The sequence below is a fragment of the Dryobates pubescens genome, chromosome 4 (genome assembly GCF_014839835.1).
Source record: "Dryobates pubescens isolate bDryPub1 chromosome 4, bDryPub1.pri, whole genome shotgun sequence".
Lineage (NCBI taxonomy): Eukaryota > Metazoa > Chordata > Aves > Piciformes > Picidae > Dryobates > Dryobates pubescens.
The window spans coordinates 13,532,311-13,551,023 of record NC_071615.1 but is presented as its reverse complement, the minus strand read 5'-3'; the positions used below and the strand labels follow the sequence as shown (position 1 = coordinate 13,551,023).

Sequence of the window (18,713 nt, the reverse complement as noted above, 5' to 3'; positions counted from 1 at the left end):
AAACTGACAATTTCATTAAGTCAGTAAAGTGATCTTTCACAACATTAAACACTGACTTAATCTGAGGATGTGCATGCCTGCCTGGAAAGGCTGGCATTCAGAACAATTTTTTATTGTTGTTCTGGAGTAGAAAAGAGTAAATGATCTCCTTCTGCTAAGATGGATTTTAACAGGATTTATGGCTGGGTTGGAGAGATAGACAGACACTCGTGTTTGAACTATCTCTTCTTTCCCCCATGTGGAAACCCTTGACAATCTGATCTCTGGTCTTTGAAAAATATACCAATTAATAATTCCATGATTTACTATAGTCATCAGTTACTGCAATGCAGTCAATGTTTATGCCAGAGAAGCCTCCAAAAAGCACTGTAAAGGACTAATATTGAATTGGAGAGGTGGACTGGGGTAAGAGGGTCGCCCTAACTAACCCATCATCTGTACTACCTTTTGATGTCAGCCTGCTCTGTTTTCACAGGCATATTTCTAACTATAGAACTTTTGTCACTTTATTATACAGAAGGTTACAAGAATATTCTGCATCTTGCAAAAAAAAATCAGGAAGTTGTAAAAAGCATAATTAAGGCTCCCTAATAAGGCTGAAGAGAATCCCCTAGACTACGTGCACGTGGAGTAGTACTTGAAAAGTGACTGTGTGGAGGAATCCCAGCAGACAAAAGCTTTGCAAGAGAAATCTGTCCACTCCTATCTAATCTCTCTTAATAATCTTGTCTCTCATTACATGAAAAATGTCTAAAAGGTATCAAAATTAACAAGTGCTATGAATGACAGCTTTGCTGGATACTTTTGGACTCATTTTCTGTACCTTTTTATAAACACAAAGCTTATCAAAATCTTATACACACACACCAATGTCAAAATATAATTTTCTGAATCACTGGAGTTTATGAACACCCACCTCTACTAACTCCAGTACATGCTGTGCCATGTATTTCTGGGTGACACACTGATGACATGGGATTCAGAAATTCGTTAGCAACATTATGGAAATTGAGGAAATTATCAAGGAGTCTTAACATGAAGAAGGGTAAATAGCACATTATCAGGTGCTCAGCAAACCTGATGAACCAGATGTTGGAGTGTAACACATTTCCTGAATGGGTAGATAGTGAATGCTGATGGTCAGGGATGGCTGCTCAGAGAGAGAATAGTTTTTTCCTGGCTTTCTCTTCTCTACAGTCTACCACGCTTGAAGCTGGATTGAGAAATCCCAGTATCTCTACCTGGGAATATTTGATTGCGTTAATGATATAGCATTGATAAAAGAGCTTGTCTCTTCAGTTGTGGCAGTAGGGGAAAAAGGGAGAGGAGAAGATCAGAAAACTGATTTGCCTTCTAGCTATTACTTACTTAAAATTAATTTTATCCATACCTCTGTCCCTTCTCACTGGCATTTGCCTATTGCTATTTCGCTTACAACCAGGGTCAGAGTTCTCTGCTGAACAACAACAAAATGCTTGCAAAATCCTGCACTGTTCTCCTACTAATAACATTGCAGTAACAAGGCAAAGTGGGGAGAAAACTAATTTAACATGAATCAGATTGTATTCCCAAAGAATTATCCTTAATTTTTTGATGGGGTTTTTTTAAATCCAAGAAACCTCAGGATCTTGGAGAAGGCAAAATGCATGTTTGAAAAGGAGAACATTTTGAAAGAGATCATTGCTGCTCTGAACTTCTGGCTTGTTTAACGTAATCAGAGCAGGACTGCTCCCCTGATTTATCCCTGGATGCTTCAGGCAAAATTTGATGAACTGTAAAACAAAAGCAAAGGTAGCAGCAGATCAAATATCTGATCTGCAGACCACACAAAAACAGATGGGATTTTCTGATTTTCTGTTTTCACTTTGGATTTTTTGTGGTATTAGAATACTAATTAGCAGAGAGATTAGGAAAGGGGGGGGTGGGGGGGGGGGGGGGGTGGGAAGAGAGTTGTTATTAGCCAAAAGCCACAGAAGAAACTCTGCCATTTTCCCAGCCCATAGTTGAGAGTGGCAAACAGCCAGCAAAGAGAGGAAGACAAGGGTGCACTGACAGACCTAAATGTGAATGCTGTGCCAGGTGCTAGCCAAACCCTGTCAAAACACAGACTTCCCAGGAAAACACTCTGATACTCTACTTTCTCACAAGCAGGAGAAAGACATTTTTCAAATCTTTTTTTCTTCTTTTTTTTTTAATCCTCAAGAGAATACCTTTTATCTGTCTCTTGCTAAGAACATAATCTTAAAATAGAGGTATATTTAACAGCCTTTACCTTCTTTCAAAGGTTTTGAGACAAACAACTTAGTGAAAAAAACAAAACCATTAGAATTTTTTGTTTCTTCTTATCTGTCTTTCCTCTAGCCATGCTTGCATTTCATGCTTTGATACTTCAGGCAATCAATCAAAGGCTAGTCACAAAAAGTAGTTAAAAAACAAACACAAGGCTATCTGAGCTGTTTGCCTTCTTTTGAAACACAATTTCTTTTCTTTTCTTGCTTTTGAAAAATATCCCTTGTGAAGTTCTCCCCTGTGCTATACCCCATTTAAATATTACTTCTTAATGTCAATATTTAGTTTCACTTTAAAACAATTGGGTACAAACTTGAAAACAGGATGCCCCTCGTGCATTTTGTGCATATTCATAACATCCATAATTTGCAAATGAGTTTCAGTGCCTCCATACAATACCATCTCTGCAAAGTAGTTACACAAATGAAATAAAATAGAGGCAGTTGCTAGGTTTGTAAGACTATTGGTTAAAATCCACAAGTACAAAGATCTGGGGAGTACACTTTCAGCAGAGGATCTGACAAACATGAACAACATGAAAAAAAAGCATGTTTATTGTTTGTCATTTTGTGTGAAACTCGAGCAGGGTTCCGGGGAACTACCAGTGTCTACTGCTCAAAGTGAAATTCTTAGAGAAGTTCTGGAATTAGGAAGGCATCTTCCACAAGCACACAGCAAAAATCTCTACCTTATCCCATGTAATTTCCATCTCACTTCAGTGCAATAACATTAAAGTAGTGTAGTGGTGCAAGGTTTAATCTACCCGCACCAACATGTGCCTTTTCTTAAAGGCACAGCCTAACCTGTCACAAGTAGTCATGAGGTCTTGGATGACAGGTTGGACTTGATGATCTTTGAGGTCTTTTCCAACCTTATTGATTCTATTCTATGATTCTAAAACCTCAGATTTTCATATGGGTTTCTTTTCCCTGAGCACTTTTAGCATTTTATACAAGGAAACCATTCAAACATCCACAGACAGCAAGTATCCCTTGTATCATTGCTCTTTGCTTATTTATTCTGGCACCACTTTGAATTTGAATTGTTTCTAGAACTTCCTTGCACACTACCTGGAAAGTAAAAAGACATTTTTTCAGGAGCATTAACTGGCTTCTGCTATTTACTAGGTAGTTGCTGGGTTTATGAATATTTTGTCAATTACTGTTCTGCATAGATCTGTCCAAATAATTTAAGATATGCCTTTCCTGCATTCAAACTGACTTCTTCATTTTCAGTCTTTTGTCTATTGGTAAGAAATTCCTTTTAACCCAGCAGAAATTGATTTCTGGCACAAAATAAAGATACTTCTTAATTAACATGCTTACTCTTAAAAAAGTAACTCCAAGACTTTGAAACTAGACTGGTAATTTAATGTTTCTAGTCTTAGGCTTGTTAGTAAAGGATTACCCTCAGACTGAAATTACTCAATTTTAGCTTATTATCTTTCCAGAGTTTTTAGCACAAAGCACAAATTTGTAGAAGGATTATGAAGAATGGACACTGACCTCTTCTGAGCTGAAGACTTACCTTTTTATCACTCAGTCCAGTCACCTGGTCAACAAATTCCTCTTGAATCATAAATGCAGCTAAGTTGGCAGTATAGCTAGCCAGGAAAATGACAGCAAAGAAAGCCCAAACTGACACCATGATTTTACTTGTTGTCCCTTTAGGGTTTTGCACAGGCACAGAGTTGTTGAATACCAAACCCCAGAGTAACCACACTGCCTTTCCAATGGTAAAGGATGGTCCATGGGGATCTGTAATTGCAAAGAACAGGTTTTTTAGCTGCAGCTAAATTAGAATAGAATAGAATAGAATAGAATAAACCAGGTTGGAAGAGACCTTCGAGATCATCGAGTCCAACCTATCATCCAACACCACCTAATCAACTAACCCATGGCACCAAGCATCCTGTCAAGCCTCGCCCTGAACACCCCCAGCGATGGCGACCCCACCACCTTGGCAAGATATCCTACACAATAACAACAACTTACTCACAATGACATAGTTAAAAAATATTTCAATATATACTATATATCCTATATACTATTCCCAATGGAATAGTAGGATTTACCATGGTACTCTATATTGTAATAACATTATAATCCATAATTGTAGAAAAAAAACCTCAGCACCTATGCGACATTAAGTTCAAAAGTTTTAAAATGAAAATGGAAAGCACAGATCTGGAGAAGCAGCAAATTGGTATATCTCTTGCAGTAAGGTATAGGCCACACTATTCTCCCTTTCAGTCTTCTGTGCCAGCTGACATGTAGAATAGAAAACTGTGGTTCTGTCTTAATGATCCCATTCTAGTACTTTTCTCACCCAGTTTATCTGAACTTCATGTAAAGATATTTAAGGTCAATATCTGTGAATACATCACCTGCTTTTAAGCAGCTTTGATGATAAATCAGGAGCTACCTGTACAGATATGTAACTTAGAGCAAACCAGACTGACTGCCTCATGTGTTAGGAGTCAGTTCTGTGTCTTCAAATGTGCTGGCATTACAGGTAAAAACCTGTCCCAGCTAATCCCTTCTGTAATTTTTGTTATTCCAGTTTTCAGCCTTACATTCACAGCAAAGAAAGAAGTGGTCAGCACATTGGCGGATGTGGATTAGCAATGCTATTATCCACTTCAAAGGCCCTGTTTGTAGACCCCCTGTGAGAATAAAGGGAAGTTTGTTCTTAACCCGCTCTGGGTAAGCACAGGGTAGTCATCACATATTGCTTTATCCTCAGTGGAGAGAAACAGGCCTCCTATGACTGTGATTCATTTGACCTTTTTACAAGCCCCTATTTTTCAATTAAATGGCAATTCATACAATAAGCTGAGATGAGACACCTGCAATATTACCCCCTGCCCTGCCCTTCTATGCAAGAAGATGCACATTACAAACTTGGATTCAGTTATTAATTCCATTTTAATTTATGTTAATACTTTAATTATTGTTAAAAGAATAAGAGCCAAAGCGGGTCTCATCAGCACATGTTCTCATTTCAGTAGAAATGCTCTCTAGTACAGTGCAAATTTGTCACAATGCAATCAAGCATAACATCTCCGATTATCCTCTTCCTATTCTGCAGCAGTGCTAAGAAGATAGAGTGCAGTAAGATAAACACAATGGAGCTGACTTTTGGTTTATGAAACTACCTTCTAGAGCCATTTGAAACTGAGCTGGTACAGGGATGTGTATTTTGTATTTTCTAAGCAACAATTATAAGGAAAGTATATGCCAAGAAAGCAGTGCAAAGTTCTGTGTATGCTACTAGAGACTGTAAAACCATTGAGCTTTATCCTGCCTAGACAAAGGAGTAATCTACATAAAGAGTCTCATTTCTTTTAAACTTCCCATGTTATAAATGAACAGAAACTGGGTTCATGGCAAGTTAGGAAGGTCTAGTACCATAAGATGCCTTTGCAGCCATAAGATGCATCTATAGCCACAAGTACACTAAATAATTCTGGCACATGAGGTGGTATAGAAAGCAACAGCCTAGACCCCAGATCCCCAGTGTCTATACAAACCTTTGATTTTTCCTTTCCTAAACATAGTGTCTATTTTGGACAAAGGTTTCATATTTAACATGTAATTGAGATGGTACAGTTATCTGAATGTTATAATAACCCCATTTTTCAGGGAGCAAGCCAATTGTAATCTGGAAGGAACCATTTGTTTGTAATAGTGTCCAGAACAGAGTTCACCAAGCTGGAAGATCTCCTGTAAAATGAGGCAGGTATGATTTAGAAATTAACAGGCTGCACTCTCAACTGTAAGTAAAGAAATAAAAGGATGAGGTCACTGCAATACATGGAATCCTCATTCTCAGGTCAAAATGCTAATAATAGACAAGTGCAGCTTTCTCTGAGAAAGGCAAGCTGTGTATTACATGTGTTCTGCTGGTATGCTTACACAACCAAGTTTCTCTAACCATGGTTTCTACACAGAAGGAAACAACATCTTCTGTCATTGGCCCTATTTCAAGGCTGAATTCAACATAATTTCCATAGGAACTACATGAAACATACCTCTTGTTTTTCCAGATTATCTACAAAATCACACCAGTTTAAATAATTCTCTCTGAAATAACCATGAGTACATAAGAGTCAGGAGTCTGTAGAACTTACTCCAATCTTTTTTAAGCTGATATCCTACAACTGATGCAGTGTACTAACCAGAATCTGCCTGAATACCCTCTCTGATATCACTTACCCTTCTGTGCCTTTATCCCAATGAATTAGAACACAAACATGAGCATACAAGGCCTCAAGAAATCCTACTTTAGATGAAAAACAAATATAGCTTTTACTGGTTTAATCCTATGTTATGTTTATTTTACAAGATAGAGGGAAAGGGATGTGCAATACATGATTTTTTAATAGCTTCAGGGTTATGTAAAATGCAAAGCTTACCTCTCCCTTGGGCTAAGTTCCTGTTGTATCCTACAGGACTAAAGTACTCAAATATAAAGACAGCCATGGCCGACACAATGAGAAGCATCACAAACATCATCACCCAGACAGAAGCACTAAAAGGCTCTGCAGCAAAACAGACAAGAGTAACAGAAAAACAGTTCATTAAACCAGTGAAAGCACAAGAATTCTAATGTGTTTGGCTAGGCAAGCCCAGTAGCTTTGTTTAAATTAGCTTTTACCCACCAAAATGCTAGCAAATAGCAAAGTAGCAACAAAGAACTGCTGTTACTGTATATAGACAACATTAATAAAGTCAGAATCTTAACTGCAAGTTGCATTTCAAAAACAAACACTGCACACTTCTTTCACAAAGCCTTCACTGACAGTGGCAAATAATTGGCTTGGCTTGCTGCTTATTCAGTCTACAATCAGGAAGCCCGTTTGCATGTTCTATGTTACACGCACTTAACAACAGAATGGTCCAACCATTATGCCTGTTTCTGCAGAGTTAAAGCAACTAAACAAATACTTTTAATGCAGTTGGTAATTCAGCGTAGTAGACTTCTCTCTCCCTTTCAAGCCAACAAAAAGTGTTAGGGAGAAAAAAATAATGCTTGCATTCTAAATACAACTTTTCATTTTTCCTCTGTGTTCATTTTCATCTACTTGCAATGAAGATGATGATTTTACCAACTGCAAACATCCTTCTGAAAGTCTCATTCTCATAGGGGAGCAAATTCTGAAATCAAAAGGTTTCTATGGGAAACTGCATTTCAGTTTGAAAAACAGAGAAACTTTGATAAAGCAGAAGAAATAGCTTAGAAAGGAAAAACTAAAAGCACTTTCAAATACCAGCCTAAACACCAACTTTTTAAAAGGACTGGATATGGTAATAGGATGTGATAACGGCTAAATATCACTTAATAATTAAACTATATCTAAAATAAATAGGGGCATAGATTTCCTATTCCTATACCTCATCTATGAACTTTCTCTCTCTTGAAAAGAGATAAATTTGTATTTGAAGTCTCCCTTATTTTACTTGTTTAAATAAAACAGAGTCAAATCTCCCCAGAATCTTTAGACATTTTGGGTTTGGGATCTAGCTTGCATGAATTTTAGTACAATATAAAAATGTTTTCATGTGGATAATATTCTTATTTGAAGGAGACACCCATATCAGAACCAGAACACAGCAGATGAGGAAGAGGCTGACAGCCCATCAGTTATTTAGATCTATTGGACATAACCACTGAATGGAAAGTCTAGTTCAGACCCAGTCCTGTGTATTACTACACTCATAGTAACAAATCACAAAACCAGATCCTTCATGCACTGAATTCAAGTCATAGTTTTAAAAAATAATGTATTTCACAGATTTTTGCTTTAAATTCTTTTAAAACAATTATATCAGATGAGTCTATTCTTAGACATTCACTAACTGAAACAAAATTAATCTGTGAATAAATTCAGTTATGTGCCTGGTAGTATTTTGCATGGCAAAGCATTTTACTGCTATGCACACCACAGGAAAACACAGTCAGTTCCAGTAAAGTGGCAGTTTCATCTACATCTAAAAATCAGAACATACTTCTGAGAGCACAGACTTGATTTATTGGTGCAGTAAATCAGATTTCTTCACAAGTAATGCTATTCTACAGAGCTTTATAAGAAGTGGTTATTTTTACTTTTTGAATTCCACATAGATCCAACTAAACCAATAACATTAAATGCATTTTAGAAATCAAATAACTATGTTGTTGGGGCGGGGGGGAAGGGGGAAAGAGACAGAGAAGCAGCCTCTCTTGCGGTGGCAGCTGCAAGCACATTTTCAGGAGGTAAACAGAGACCATAGCAAAAATTAACCATGTCTGCAGCATATTTAGTAAACATCCCAGTACTTATATTTCAAATGATGATTTCAACATGCTGCAACTGCAATTTCTAAAAGGAATTAGCTTTATAAATCAGCAACTTATAAAGATGAAGAGATAATATCTGGATATCTTCATCAAAAGTACAGGCTCTTATGATTTCATTAAAAAAAATATCCTTCATTCATTAAACAAAAATAGTAACCACCAACAAAATCTGGTTAGGTGTTTGATTACTCACTCTGCTATATTTATTTGCATTATCTCTATAATGTGCCTTTATGGAATGGGCGTAAGAAATAAGCTCTGTGACTAAATGATTTGCCCACTTGTAGGTGATACTACACCAGCAATCTTGATTGTAGCCTTGGTGGCTACAAATGATGTCAGTGGAAGTGGAAAAAAAACCCTTCTATTTAGCAATCTGAAAAGAAACCATACAATCAGTGATGCAAAAATGGCATGAGTGTTGACTTAGTGATCCTGAACATATTAAATTATTCTGTATGATAGCTGGAAAATACTAATTTTTTAAATTTTTTCACTTAAAATTATTTTAGTGTCACCAGCACTCTTTTCCTGTGCATCTTTCAAAATACTGCATCCAAATACACTGCTAGAAACATAAGAGTATTCTGGGCACTTTCAAACCACTTCGAGTCTTTTCAGCTTCAAGGAAACTCAGGCTAACCACCAAATACAGAGTGCGTGATAAGCACTAGAAGAGATGGAGAAGGAAATAATGAAAACAGAAATGAACAGTTGAAGCAGGAAGTAAACAAGGGAAGAAGATCAATTCTTTATGTCCCATCTCCTTTCTTCACAGCCTTTAATTTCTTTGCTATACGCCCACTGTTACCTGCATCATCCCGCTGTTCAATTGCATTAACAGAGAGAATGCTCAGAAGCTCTCCAGTGCAGTGGTATGCTGTTCAGAAGCCAGGGATAACTTACCAAAATAGCATCAGATCTCTTCTAATCATAAGTAACTCTCTTTTTCTTAGTTTTTCTACAGAGGATTTTAAAATTGTTTTGTGAATGTGAATGCTAAAAAGAGATTAAACCATTCACAATGGGCTAAACAAGCATAAATTATTTGGCAAAGAAGCAGTTTTGAATGACTTTTCCCAGCCAAAGATTTTGGGGGATTCTTTTTCCTCTTGCAATCACTGACATTGGTTTTCACTTCTGAAACTAACAGCACTATCTTCCTGGGCTAATAATCATGTTAATCAGCCTGGCAATATCTTATGGTAAAATTCACACTTTGACAGAAAGAGGTCTGTGAACTCTGATGAACACTGAACCCTACCCAACTCTATAGAAAAGCAATTAAGTGATCTGAACGGGGTGAAGAATCATACCTAGAAAAGCAGATGGTGAAACTGTGCCATTGCTCCGTGACACCATGACACTAATGCCAGTCTCCACAAACGGCACTGAAAAGTCAACCACTTCCGAGCGCTCTTCATTAATAGTGAGAGATCCCACAGCCATAACTGCACGGTGATACACCACCTGATCCACAAAGAGAAGACACCACCAATATTACTCAGCAGAGAATACCTCATTTCTCCAAAAGAATTACAATCAATTATTGCTAAGTTCTTACTTAGGAGCTCTTTTACCTAACAGAACTTACTTCACCAATCATTCCATTCCACACATTATTGACTTTTTTGCCGTGTTTCCCATTAGTCACCAAATACAGGTCATATGTGAACTTGACTGTTTTAGACAACTTCTTCAAGATATCGATGCAGAATCCTTTGCAGCACTTCTTTACATTTATTCCTTCATTAGTTGAGTTGCTGTCAACAGAGAAGAAAGTTATAAAGATTTCTACTGGGTAAAACAGAAGAACCACAACAAGACGACAGCATACTGTGAAACAACCTTTTGTGAGTGGCCATATTTTTCTTAATCAATGGAGAAAAAACCCACAGATGCTTTAGACAATCTGTGTGGCTCTTATGAATCATAATGCAGTTGCTTGACAAGAGGTAAAGAGAAGATAATAGCAGACCTTAAATGACATCTTTCTGCAGCATTATCCAGCCTATTGTACCTCCCTTCTCAACAAACAGTCTCCTCTTACTAATTTATCATTTCAACTTAGATTAAATGTTTATTACTCTTGCTCTCATAAGACTACATGCCACTTAGTAATTAGAGGGCTTCCCAACATGTAGCCTATATAAAAGCACAGCAGTTCACCATATCGAAAATGCACGTTACACCTCTCTCTGCAGTTTGAAAAGGTAAATTTCAGGCCACCTTGAGTGCAAAGATGAGGGCTTTCCCTTCATTTTTTCTCTGAAATATTCATGACCTCTAGAACTTCTTAGCATAAGCATCTCCAGAAGGCAAGGCAGCATCTTATGGCCTTAAAAAGAATTTAGAATTAAGATAAAAACAGTTTAGAACTTGACTAAATACAGTAAGGCCAGCAGGGGGAAAAAAAAAAAAAGATTCTCTGGACTGCAGGAACTTACAGACAATCATTTAGCAGTCTCTGGAAATATTCAGAAACATGGATTATATTCCCCAACATCTGCTCAGTAAAAAAAAAGTTACTGTATTCAGTTCACAAATATGTAGACTGTAGCACTGAATGAGTTAAACACCACCAGTAAATGCAGAATGAGAAATTTGCCACTGAATTCTAATAACTCCTCTGAAGTTATAGAGCAATTAAAGCAGGAGAACTTTTCCTCTGTGTGGTGTGTCACAGTGGCATTTTATGCTGCAGTGGATTTTGCTGTACCATAAACATGCACTTTCAATAGGAGATAGTCTCAAATTGTTAAAGACTAATTAAAGCAGGCGTATTTCAGCATTGCTGGAAATAATTCAAAGGGAACTCATTAAAACAATCCCATTTCAGAATACATTCTTCTTTCATGTGACTGAAAAGGGCCAATTCTAGTGGACTTTGAATTTACCATAAATATACTATCTCATTGTTAATTCAATGTGACTTACATGTATATAACCAGAGTCTTTCAACTTGAGAAGAAGGAAAATGTACAAACAAGAGTACCTCGTGTGGGAAAGGCAAAAACAAAGAGCAAATGAAATGCAGAAGGAAAAGTAAAGATAGGAAGCAAGAGGAAATGAACAGCAAATTCATTATACAATGAAAGAAGCAATGGAAAGAATTCATGAGAACATAGGGGAATGTATTTTGCACTCATGAAAAAAGAAAGAAAGCTGTGTATTTACTTACTTAATTTTGACAAATTTACGACATGGCACGGTGTTTTTTTGGCAGCTTTCCATCAGAGGATCCACATCCTCCACAATGACAAAGGGAGCCTCCTCCAGGGTGACAATACTCAAATGGTTATCATCTGGGTCACTGTCTGCGAAAGAGCTGTACCTTGGCCAGACAGAGTACTTCAGGCTCAGTGAGTTATTCTCCCATTTCCCCACCTGAAATGCCAAGACACACAGGCTGCTGATAGCTGCTGGCTTGCTTTTGACAAATGAGAGCTAATATTTAATGTGCTGTGACACAGGTACAGGAAATTACATTGCAAAGATGGTTGTCTTTTGCTATCAAAATTACTTTAGAACTTTTTAATAATTGCATGAAGTGAGAAAATGCTCTGTGGTAAAGACAAATAAGGTAACATTCTTTTAGAGATAACAGCTAATATAAAGACTGAGTGACAGCAGTTAAACACTATATATCACCTGGATAAGGCTGCACTGAAATTTGACATGCATCATCCCTGTTTGAGCTGGAACAGCAACCAGATATTCCATGTGTAATCAGGACCAGTTTGCAGTAATCAGAAAATAGTTCCCATCACAAGAAACAGAAAATTGACCTCCCTACACACATACACATCAAACTGATCACCAAAACTTCATTGTATCATTTCTATTTCTTCTTCAAAGAGAAGACTCTTCTATTCTCATGTTTTCAAAAGCCATTGTGAAAGCCATTCCCTAGGGTTCCACCTCACCTCAGCCAGGACAAACTACATTTTTAGTGAACACAAGTTCAAATGTGCATGATTTAGTTCATACTAGAATATAATTTATTCTGCTTTACTTAATGCCAACTGTTGGGGGAGTTTCAGAAAGCATATCCCACTTTATATAAAAATTGTCTATTTATTTACTATTACAAATGATCCCTTCCAAATAAACCTACATTTCCAGAAATTCCAGAAGCCCAGAAAAGGGCACTCAAGTTAAATATTATGAAAACTTGAGCATTTTCATCCTCAGATTGCATTTTACTGCTTTGCATCCATAAATCTAATTGCCTGTTTTAGCCGAGTAGTGATGACAGAGGATATAAATAAGCCAACAATCCACAACATTTGTAACCTAATGCATTTTAATATTTTTCCATTGCTTAAGCTAAACAAATTATAACTTAATCATGAGACTGAAGAAGCATTTTACAAGGAAAATAGTGGGAATTAAGAGCACAATGAGAGACTCATAGTCTAAAAAGTCTGTTAAAAAAAACCCACAACAACTTGTAACCTGCTTTCAATCTCCTAAAGTCTTCAAAATTGCTCACAAAAATTCCCAAAGAAGGTGATTTGTACCCATTCCCACTTAGGGAAGCAATAAAGAACATGCCCTTTGCAGTTTCCTTTCCATTCTGTTTATAAGCTAAGACGTATTGATGAACTTTAATTCGGGAGGCAGAAACAAAGAAATCTCTATACAACTAAATTAAGAAATTAAAAATATCTCAAGGGAATTAGGAAGTCACATCTAAGTGAGTGGGAACTGGGCACAGGATTTATAGAATCACAGAACAGCTCAGGTTGGATGGGGCCTCTAAAGGTCATCTAGTCTAACCCTCCTGCAGTGAGCAGGGACATCCTCCATTAGATCAAGTTGCCCAGAGCCCTACCAATCCTGACCTTGAGTATCTCCAAGGAAAGGGCCTCAACTACTTCCCTGGGCAGCCTTTTCTAGTGTTCCATTACCCTTCTGGTAAAGAGCTTCCTCCTACCTAAATTTACTCTTCTCTAATTACAAACCATTGCCTCTTGTCCTATCACTGCAGTCCTTGGGAAACAGTCCCTCTCCAACCTTCTTGTAGGTCCCCTTCAGGTACTGGAAGGCCACTATTAGGTCTTGCCAGAGCTTTGTTTTCTCCAGCTCCCTCAGTCTGTGCTGGTGTACATTGGCCTACACGGGGTTGGTTGTACCAATGCCCTAAATACACCATGAGGCTGGCCATCTGGAATGGGGACATTTCCAGCCAGCTCAGTACCTGAGTCAAACAGCAAACATGCCAAATAATAACATGGATTTCAGAAGTGGAAAATATGCCCAACTGCCTGCCTGTTCCAAGTAGGAAGAAGAAAGAAAACATGGCTGAGGCTTGGTTGCATTTGTGTGCTCAGGACTATCACAGTAGCATAACCTGAGTCTCCAAGTCACCCAATACAGCATTTGGGAGAAGACAAATATCTCTAATCCTGAAGCACTTCCCTCCACAAGCCACCCCCCACATTTGCATCACTGACCAACAGACCAACAGGGCTATGAGATGTCCATTACAATATGAGTTCTTCTGGTCCTATTAGTAATGTAACAACTGTCTGGATGCTGTTGGAAGAGGAACCATTATGCTCTTTCCTACTTCAGCTGTTGCAACTGCCATATCCACATTCTGAGAAGGATATAACAAGACATATTTTTAAACAGAGAAATCTGAGGAAACACTGATTTCTTTTGACAGCCTGTACGGAAGCATTATGTGTTGAGCGAATCTCCAAAGTTAGATCTAGAATTTTTAATCTGTTGCTTTCCATGGATTTACCTCAATATTCACTACTTGCACCCTTCTTTGTAAAAAATAATTAAACATTCAGACTTTGTCTTGGGTCTTAGAGGCATCCCTACTTCTCTGTCTAAAAGGGTCTACTGCTGCAGTCCCAGGATGACTTCATCTGGTGCACAAATTGCATGTCCATGGCAGGTCATCCTTCCTATTACCAGTACCATGAGTGCCAGAAAGCACAATGAAAAAGAAGTACCATTGTAATGAAAAATGGCAGGAAAGCAAAAGTCAAAAACAGTGCTCTGAGAATCCTGGCTGGTGGGGTAAGAATGGCAAATGAGGATGGGTAGTAATAAGAAAGAGCCTCTAGGTCTCTCCTTTTGTTTGGGAAAGGTTTCTGATGGATTTGCTTGCTCTAATTAATACATTGTTGGCACAGACATTGGATTTTCTCTGCTGCTGATGTTGAACTCACAAGTGAATATTTCCCACATTTATTTGGTGTTTTGGTTTTGAAATAGCTGTATTGTTGAAAATTACATGTTACACTTCTATCATTCTGCTACAGTTTTGAAGGATCAAAACACTTTTTTTCTTTCTCTTTTAAGTGAGGTAAGAATTTTGTTCTATGCAATTAAAGCATGGAGTCAAAATATAGGGGGAAAAAATCTGTTTTTATTATAAGCCTTTTAGTTTGTGCAGCACTAATCATAGCATTGTTATTAAGAACATGATATTAATTATTTACAGATTATTTGTGCCTTCCTATATTATTTAGTTCTCTCAATATCTCTTATTTACAAGGTGAAAGGGTGAAATTACTCAAAAAACCTATAACATAAACAAAATGAAAAAAAAATGAGCAGGTTCCTGTCATAATAAAGAGAATTTATTAAATTGCATCTCTGTGTAGGTGCTGTGGGGTCAGCATTTATGTCATTTATGGAAGTCAGGTCTAGTATTAGATCCAGGCACTATCTGTTTTGAATGCCCTTAAAACCTTCAAATGCTTAGAGGAAAAAGTCAACAGGCTATAACAACTACATGTTCATTGTATTTCAGAACATTATAAAGAGGTCTGCTTATAAAGGGTAAGAGTTTGTGTGCAAACCCAAATGTTAAGTCCTTATTCAACAGTGACTATTACAGAGGCTTACTTATGACAACAAAGCAAAATATGTGAGCTTAAAAAAGCACACCAAGTTCTGGTTTCACCTTGAAGGTCATTCTAAATGATGTATAATATGGAAAAGTTCATATGCAAAATGTGAAAAAGTAGAATATGAAAAGTTCAGTGGCTGCTCTCAGTAGAAGCCAACGGTGATATCTGAATAAACCATTTTACAGTTATGTAGTTTACCAACCTGGAGAGCTTCAAAATTCAATTGCCTCCAGTGTTTTGCAGCATTTGTTTTCAGTGTGGTGCTTCATGGTCATTAGAGCTACTGATGAAATTAACTAGATGTGGCATTCTCTAACGAATTCCAAGCATCCAGGTTTGAGGTAGAAGAGATCTGTTTAAATTTGCATTCTTACCTACTATTGTTGGTATCCGATGCACACATTCTTTATGTAACAGTTTCTAGTTTCAATGACAAATTATTTGAAGACTAGGACACATTAATTTGTAGGCTTGTTTCTGTGTAACAGCTACAGCCTAAGAAATACAAACGACTTGAAAAGCTACATAATGCAGCACCTCACAGAGACCACTAGCCCAAAGCAGTCCCTAAACAACACAAGGATGATTGACATAATCCTAATCACACACCCTCACAGAGACCATCAAATCAGAGAGAAAGAGCAAGGCCAGATCCCAAGCAGAGAGAGAAAAGAGCAGAGCATATTGTCCCTTGTGTGCCAATCCTGGCACAAAAAGCAAATCTGTCACACGGGCATATCTCACAGAAAACAAACAAATAACTCGGTCCTATCACCCTCTTCCCAGCAGATGGGAACTGTACGCAATACACAGTCATCAGCCTTTTGTAAGAAAAAATGGTACATGACAACATGGGAACTAAATGCACTCCCAAGACTACCCAACCAAACCTTGGGAAAGAACATTTCTAGGGATGTTTTTCCTACACTGAAGACACATACTTTTGGGGCTGTCTCACTTTTGTGAAGAAAATAACGCTGAGCGAACGCAAGATCATCTTGCTTTAGAGAAAACCTATTCATTACCTTCTTTTCATCACACTTTTCCACTCACAAGGAAGAGCTACTCTGGCAAGTTTTACATCAGTAGCTAGAAAGCATAAATTGAATTTGTTAGGTTAGCAATACTAGGCAGTTGCAGAAAAAGCACAGCAGCGAAATCCCTCCTCTGGTAACAGCATCTCTTGTGCACCTTCTGCAAACCTCTGTGTTGCGTCACGTTTCTGAAGGTCCACATCTCACAATGACACTCTAAATTTAAATGACAGGATATGATGCAAGCACTTTCACATCTTATTAATAGGGAGTGCTTTACAGCCCTGTGTGGTTTGCAGACATCCATTTAAAGACTTTGAAGTTTTCAAAATGTGCTGCCAAATCTCAAAGGGCCTATGCAAATGTACTGCTCTTCCCCCATGGCTGCCCCTCATGTTGACAAGAAGGCACCAATACAGCAACCAACAGGGCTCAAAAGGAGAACACAATACCCAGAGAGATTCAAAACAAACAGGAATGGAAGGAAAAGATACCATCTCCTGCAGCCTCATTTTTCAGTACAGGATTAGTAATTAGCACTCAGCAAATTCTCAGTGGTTGGTATAGTTTTGGCACTGGGAAGTGCCCCAAATTATTCTGTAGCACAAGAGTTCAAACCAATGCCACAGAAGCCATTTTAGTGAGTTGATTATGGCACGAGAAAGGAACAGAGCTTGACAATCTCTTCCTGCACCTCCCAGTGAGGAAGACTTCTTATCACCTCTGCATTCAGTGCAGCTCTTGCAACTCTCCAGAGATGTCCAAGTAGTCATACCTTTATCTGCAGATGGGAGAAGCTGCCCTGAGAGTCTTCCTGTTCTTTAATCTCCTCTCTAATATCAGCTGTAAAGAACATGTACAAAGCACACTTTGCACCTGCTTTCCATGGTAGCTGTGATTCCTTTACAGCAGCAGAGAGGAGGGAACCATCCTCCTTGGGACTACAGGATCTAAGAAATGCTGCATAATAATTGGTGCAATTCAAACAATTCAGTACAGTAAAGGTCAAAGGAAAGGCCTTTGGGCTAAGCAAAAGCTCATTGATATAGAAACTCTAACTCAACAGTAAGTGTCAGGATAGGCATATTTGCAGGAAGATTAAATACACTAAGCAACAAGAATGGAACAAAGAAAATGACATCCCAATAGATGTTGAAAAGCATGCTGTTCCTGCTGTGGGAAAAGATCTCTGTAGGCCACAGAGCTGCTGACAAAAGACATACCAGCAAGTTGACATTAGGCAATGCAATTTCATCTGCTATAGTTAAAATACAAGCATTTCCTCACAGCTTTTGGAGAATGGCTTCCATGAAGATCCTTTGGCTGTCAAAACCCATGCTCTAAAATTGAGATTTTCAGAGAAGCTTTCCTGTACCTTCTCAGTGACTTATCAGAGTACACTGACCAAAAACTGTCAGAAGTCTGAGTGAGCATTCCATTTTTCAGCCCTTGTCCAGGGAAGTTTCAGCTCTACCATTAGACAGGAGAGCTGGCTTTCCTTGGCTACATGACGGTGGCTGTTGGTAGCCAGATGGAGCTCTCAGTGAAGACCTTGGTTCATTTATTCCCAGCAGGAATTGTGCACCCTCTGCCTACTCATTCCTACTTAGATACAAATGTGTACAACCTGAAACAGTGTTTGTAAGTCTGGCATATGCTCGTTAATCAGAGCAAAAGCAGGTTCTGCATTAAATCCTACATTAGTGGGAAGCTGCTTAGATTTAGAATCAGCCTGGATGTAGTGGTTCCTGCAGTGACATTTAACTAGCAGCTGTGCCAGGTAGTACCTTTTACTCTGGATTCTTGTACAAACTCATTGGCTACAAAAATGTAGGACACTTACATCTCGCAAGTTACCCCACCTTCTGGAGCACCAGTAAAAATTGGGTTTGCCCTGGAACTCATCTTTACACATGGAGCACACTCATCTTAAAATGCAACACAGTCCTCCCTACTTTACTTAACATATATCATATGCACAGCTAATTAAGTCATCCAATTTTGCCACTGCTATTTATACTCCAATATTGGATTGACTGGCTTTATTTCCACACTTGAAAAAGGACAGACTAACAGACTGTGAAGTTTGCAACTCAGTGAAGAGAACAGGGCAGGTGAGACACCCAGGTCACACTGCACTGAGATAAGCTTAATGGGGGAGTTGCAGCTA

At 38.1% G+C, this 18,713-nt stretch overlaps 1 protein-coding gene across 3 annotated transcripts in view; it reads right to left on the bottom strand.

Moving 5' to 3' along the window:
• The window catches only part of GRIN2A (glutamate ionotropic receptor NMDA type subunit 2A), a 175,738-nt gene that overhangs the window by 45,969 nt on the left and 111,056 nt on the right, over nt 1-18,713 (bottom strand). For all 3 annotated transcript variants that reach the window (XM_054180626.1, XM_054180627.1, XM_054180625.1), the window contains exons 6-10: nt 11,813-12,018; nt 10,226-10,394; nt 9,948-10,101; nt 6,707-6,832; nt 3,817-4,046 (exon numbers count right to left, since the gene is read on the bottom strand). In XM_054180626.1, the coding sequence (XP_054036601.1) occupies nt 3,817-4,046; nt 6,707-6,832; nt 9,948-10,101; nt 10,226-10,394; nt 11,813-12,018 (885 nt within the window). The remainder of the gene's footprint in view (nt 1-3,816; nt 4,047-6,706; nt 6,833-9,947; nt 10,102-10,225; nt 10,395-11,812; nt 12,019-18,713) is intronic.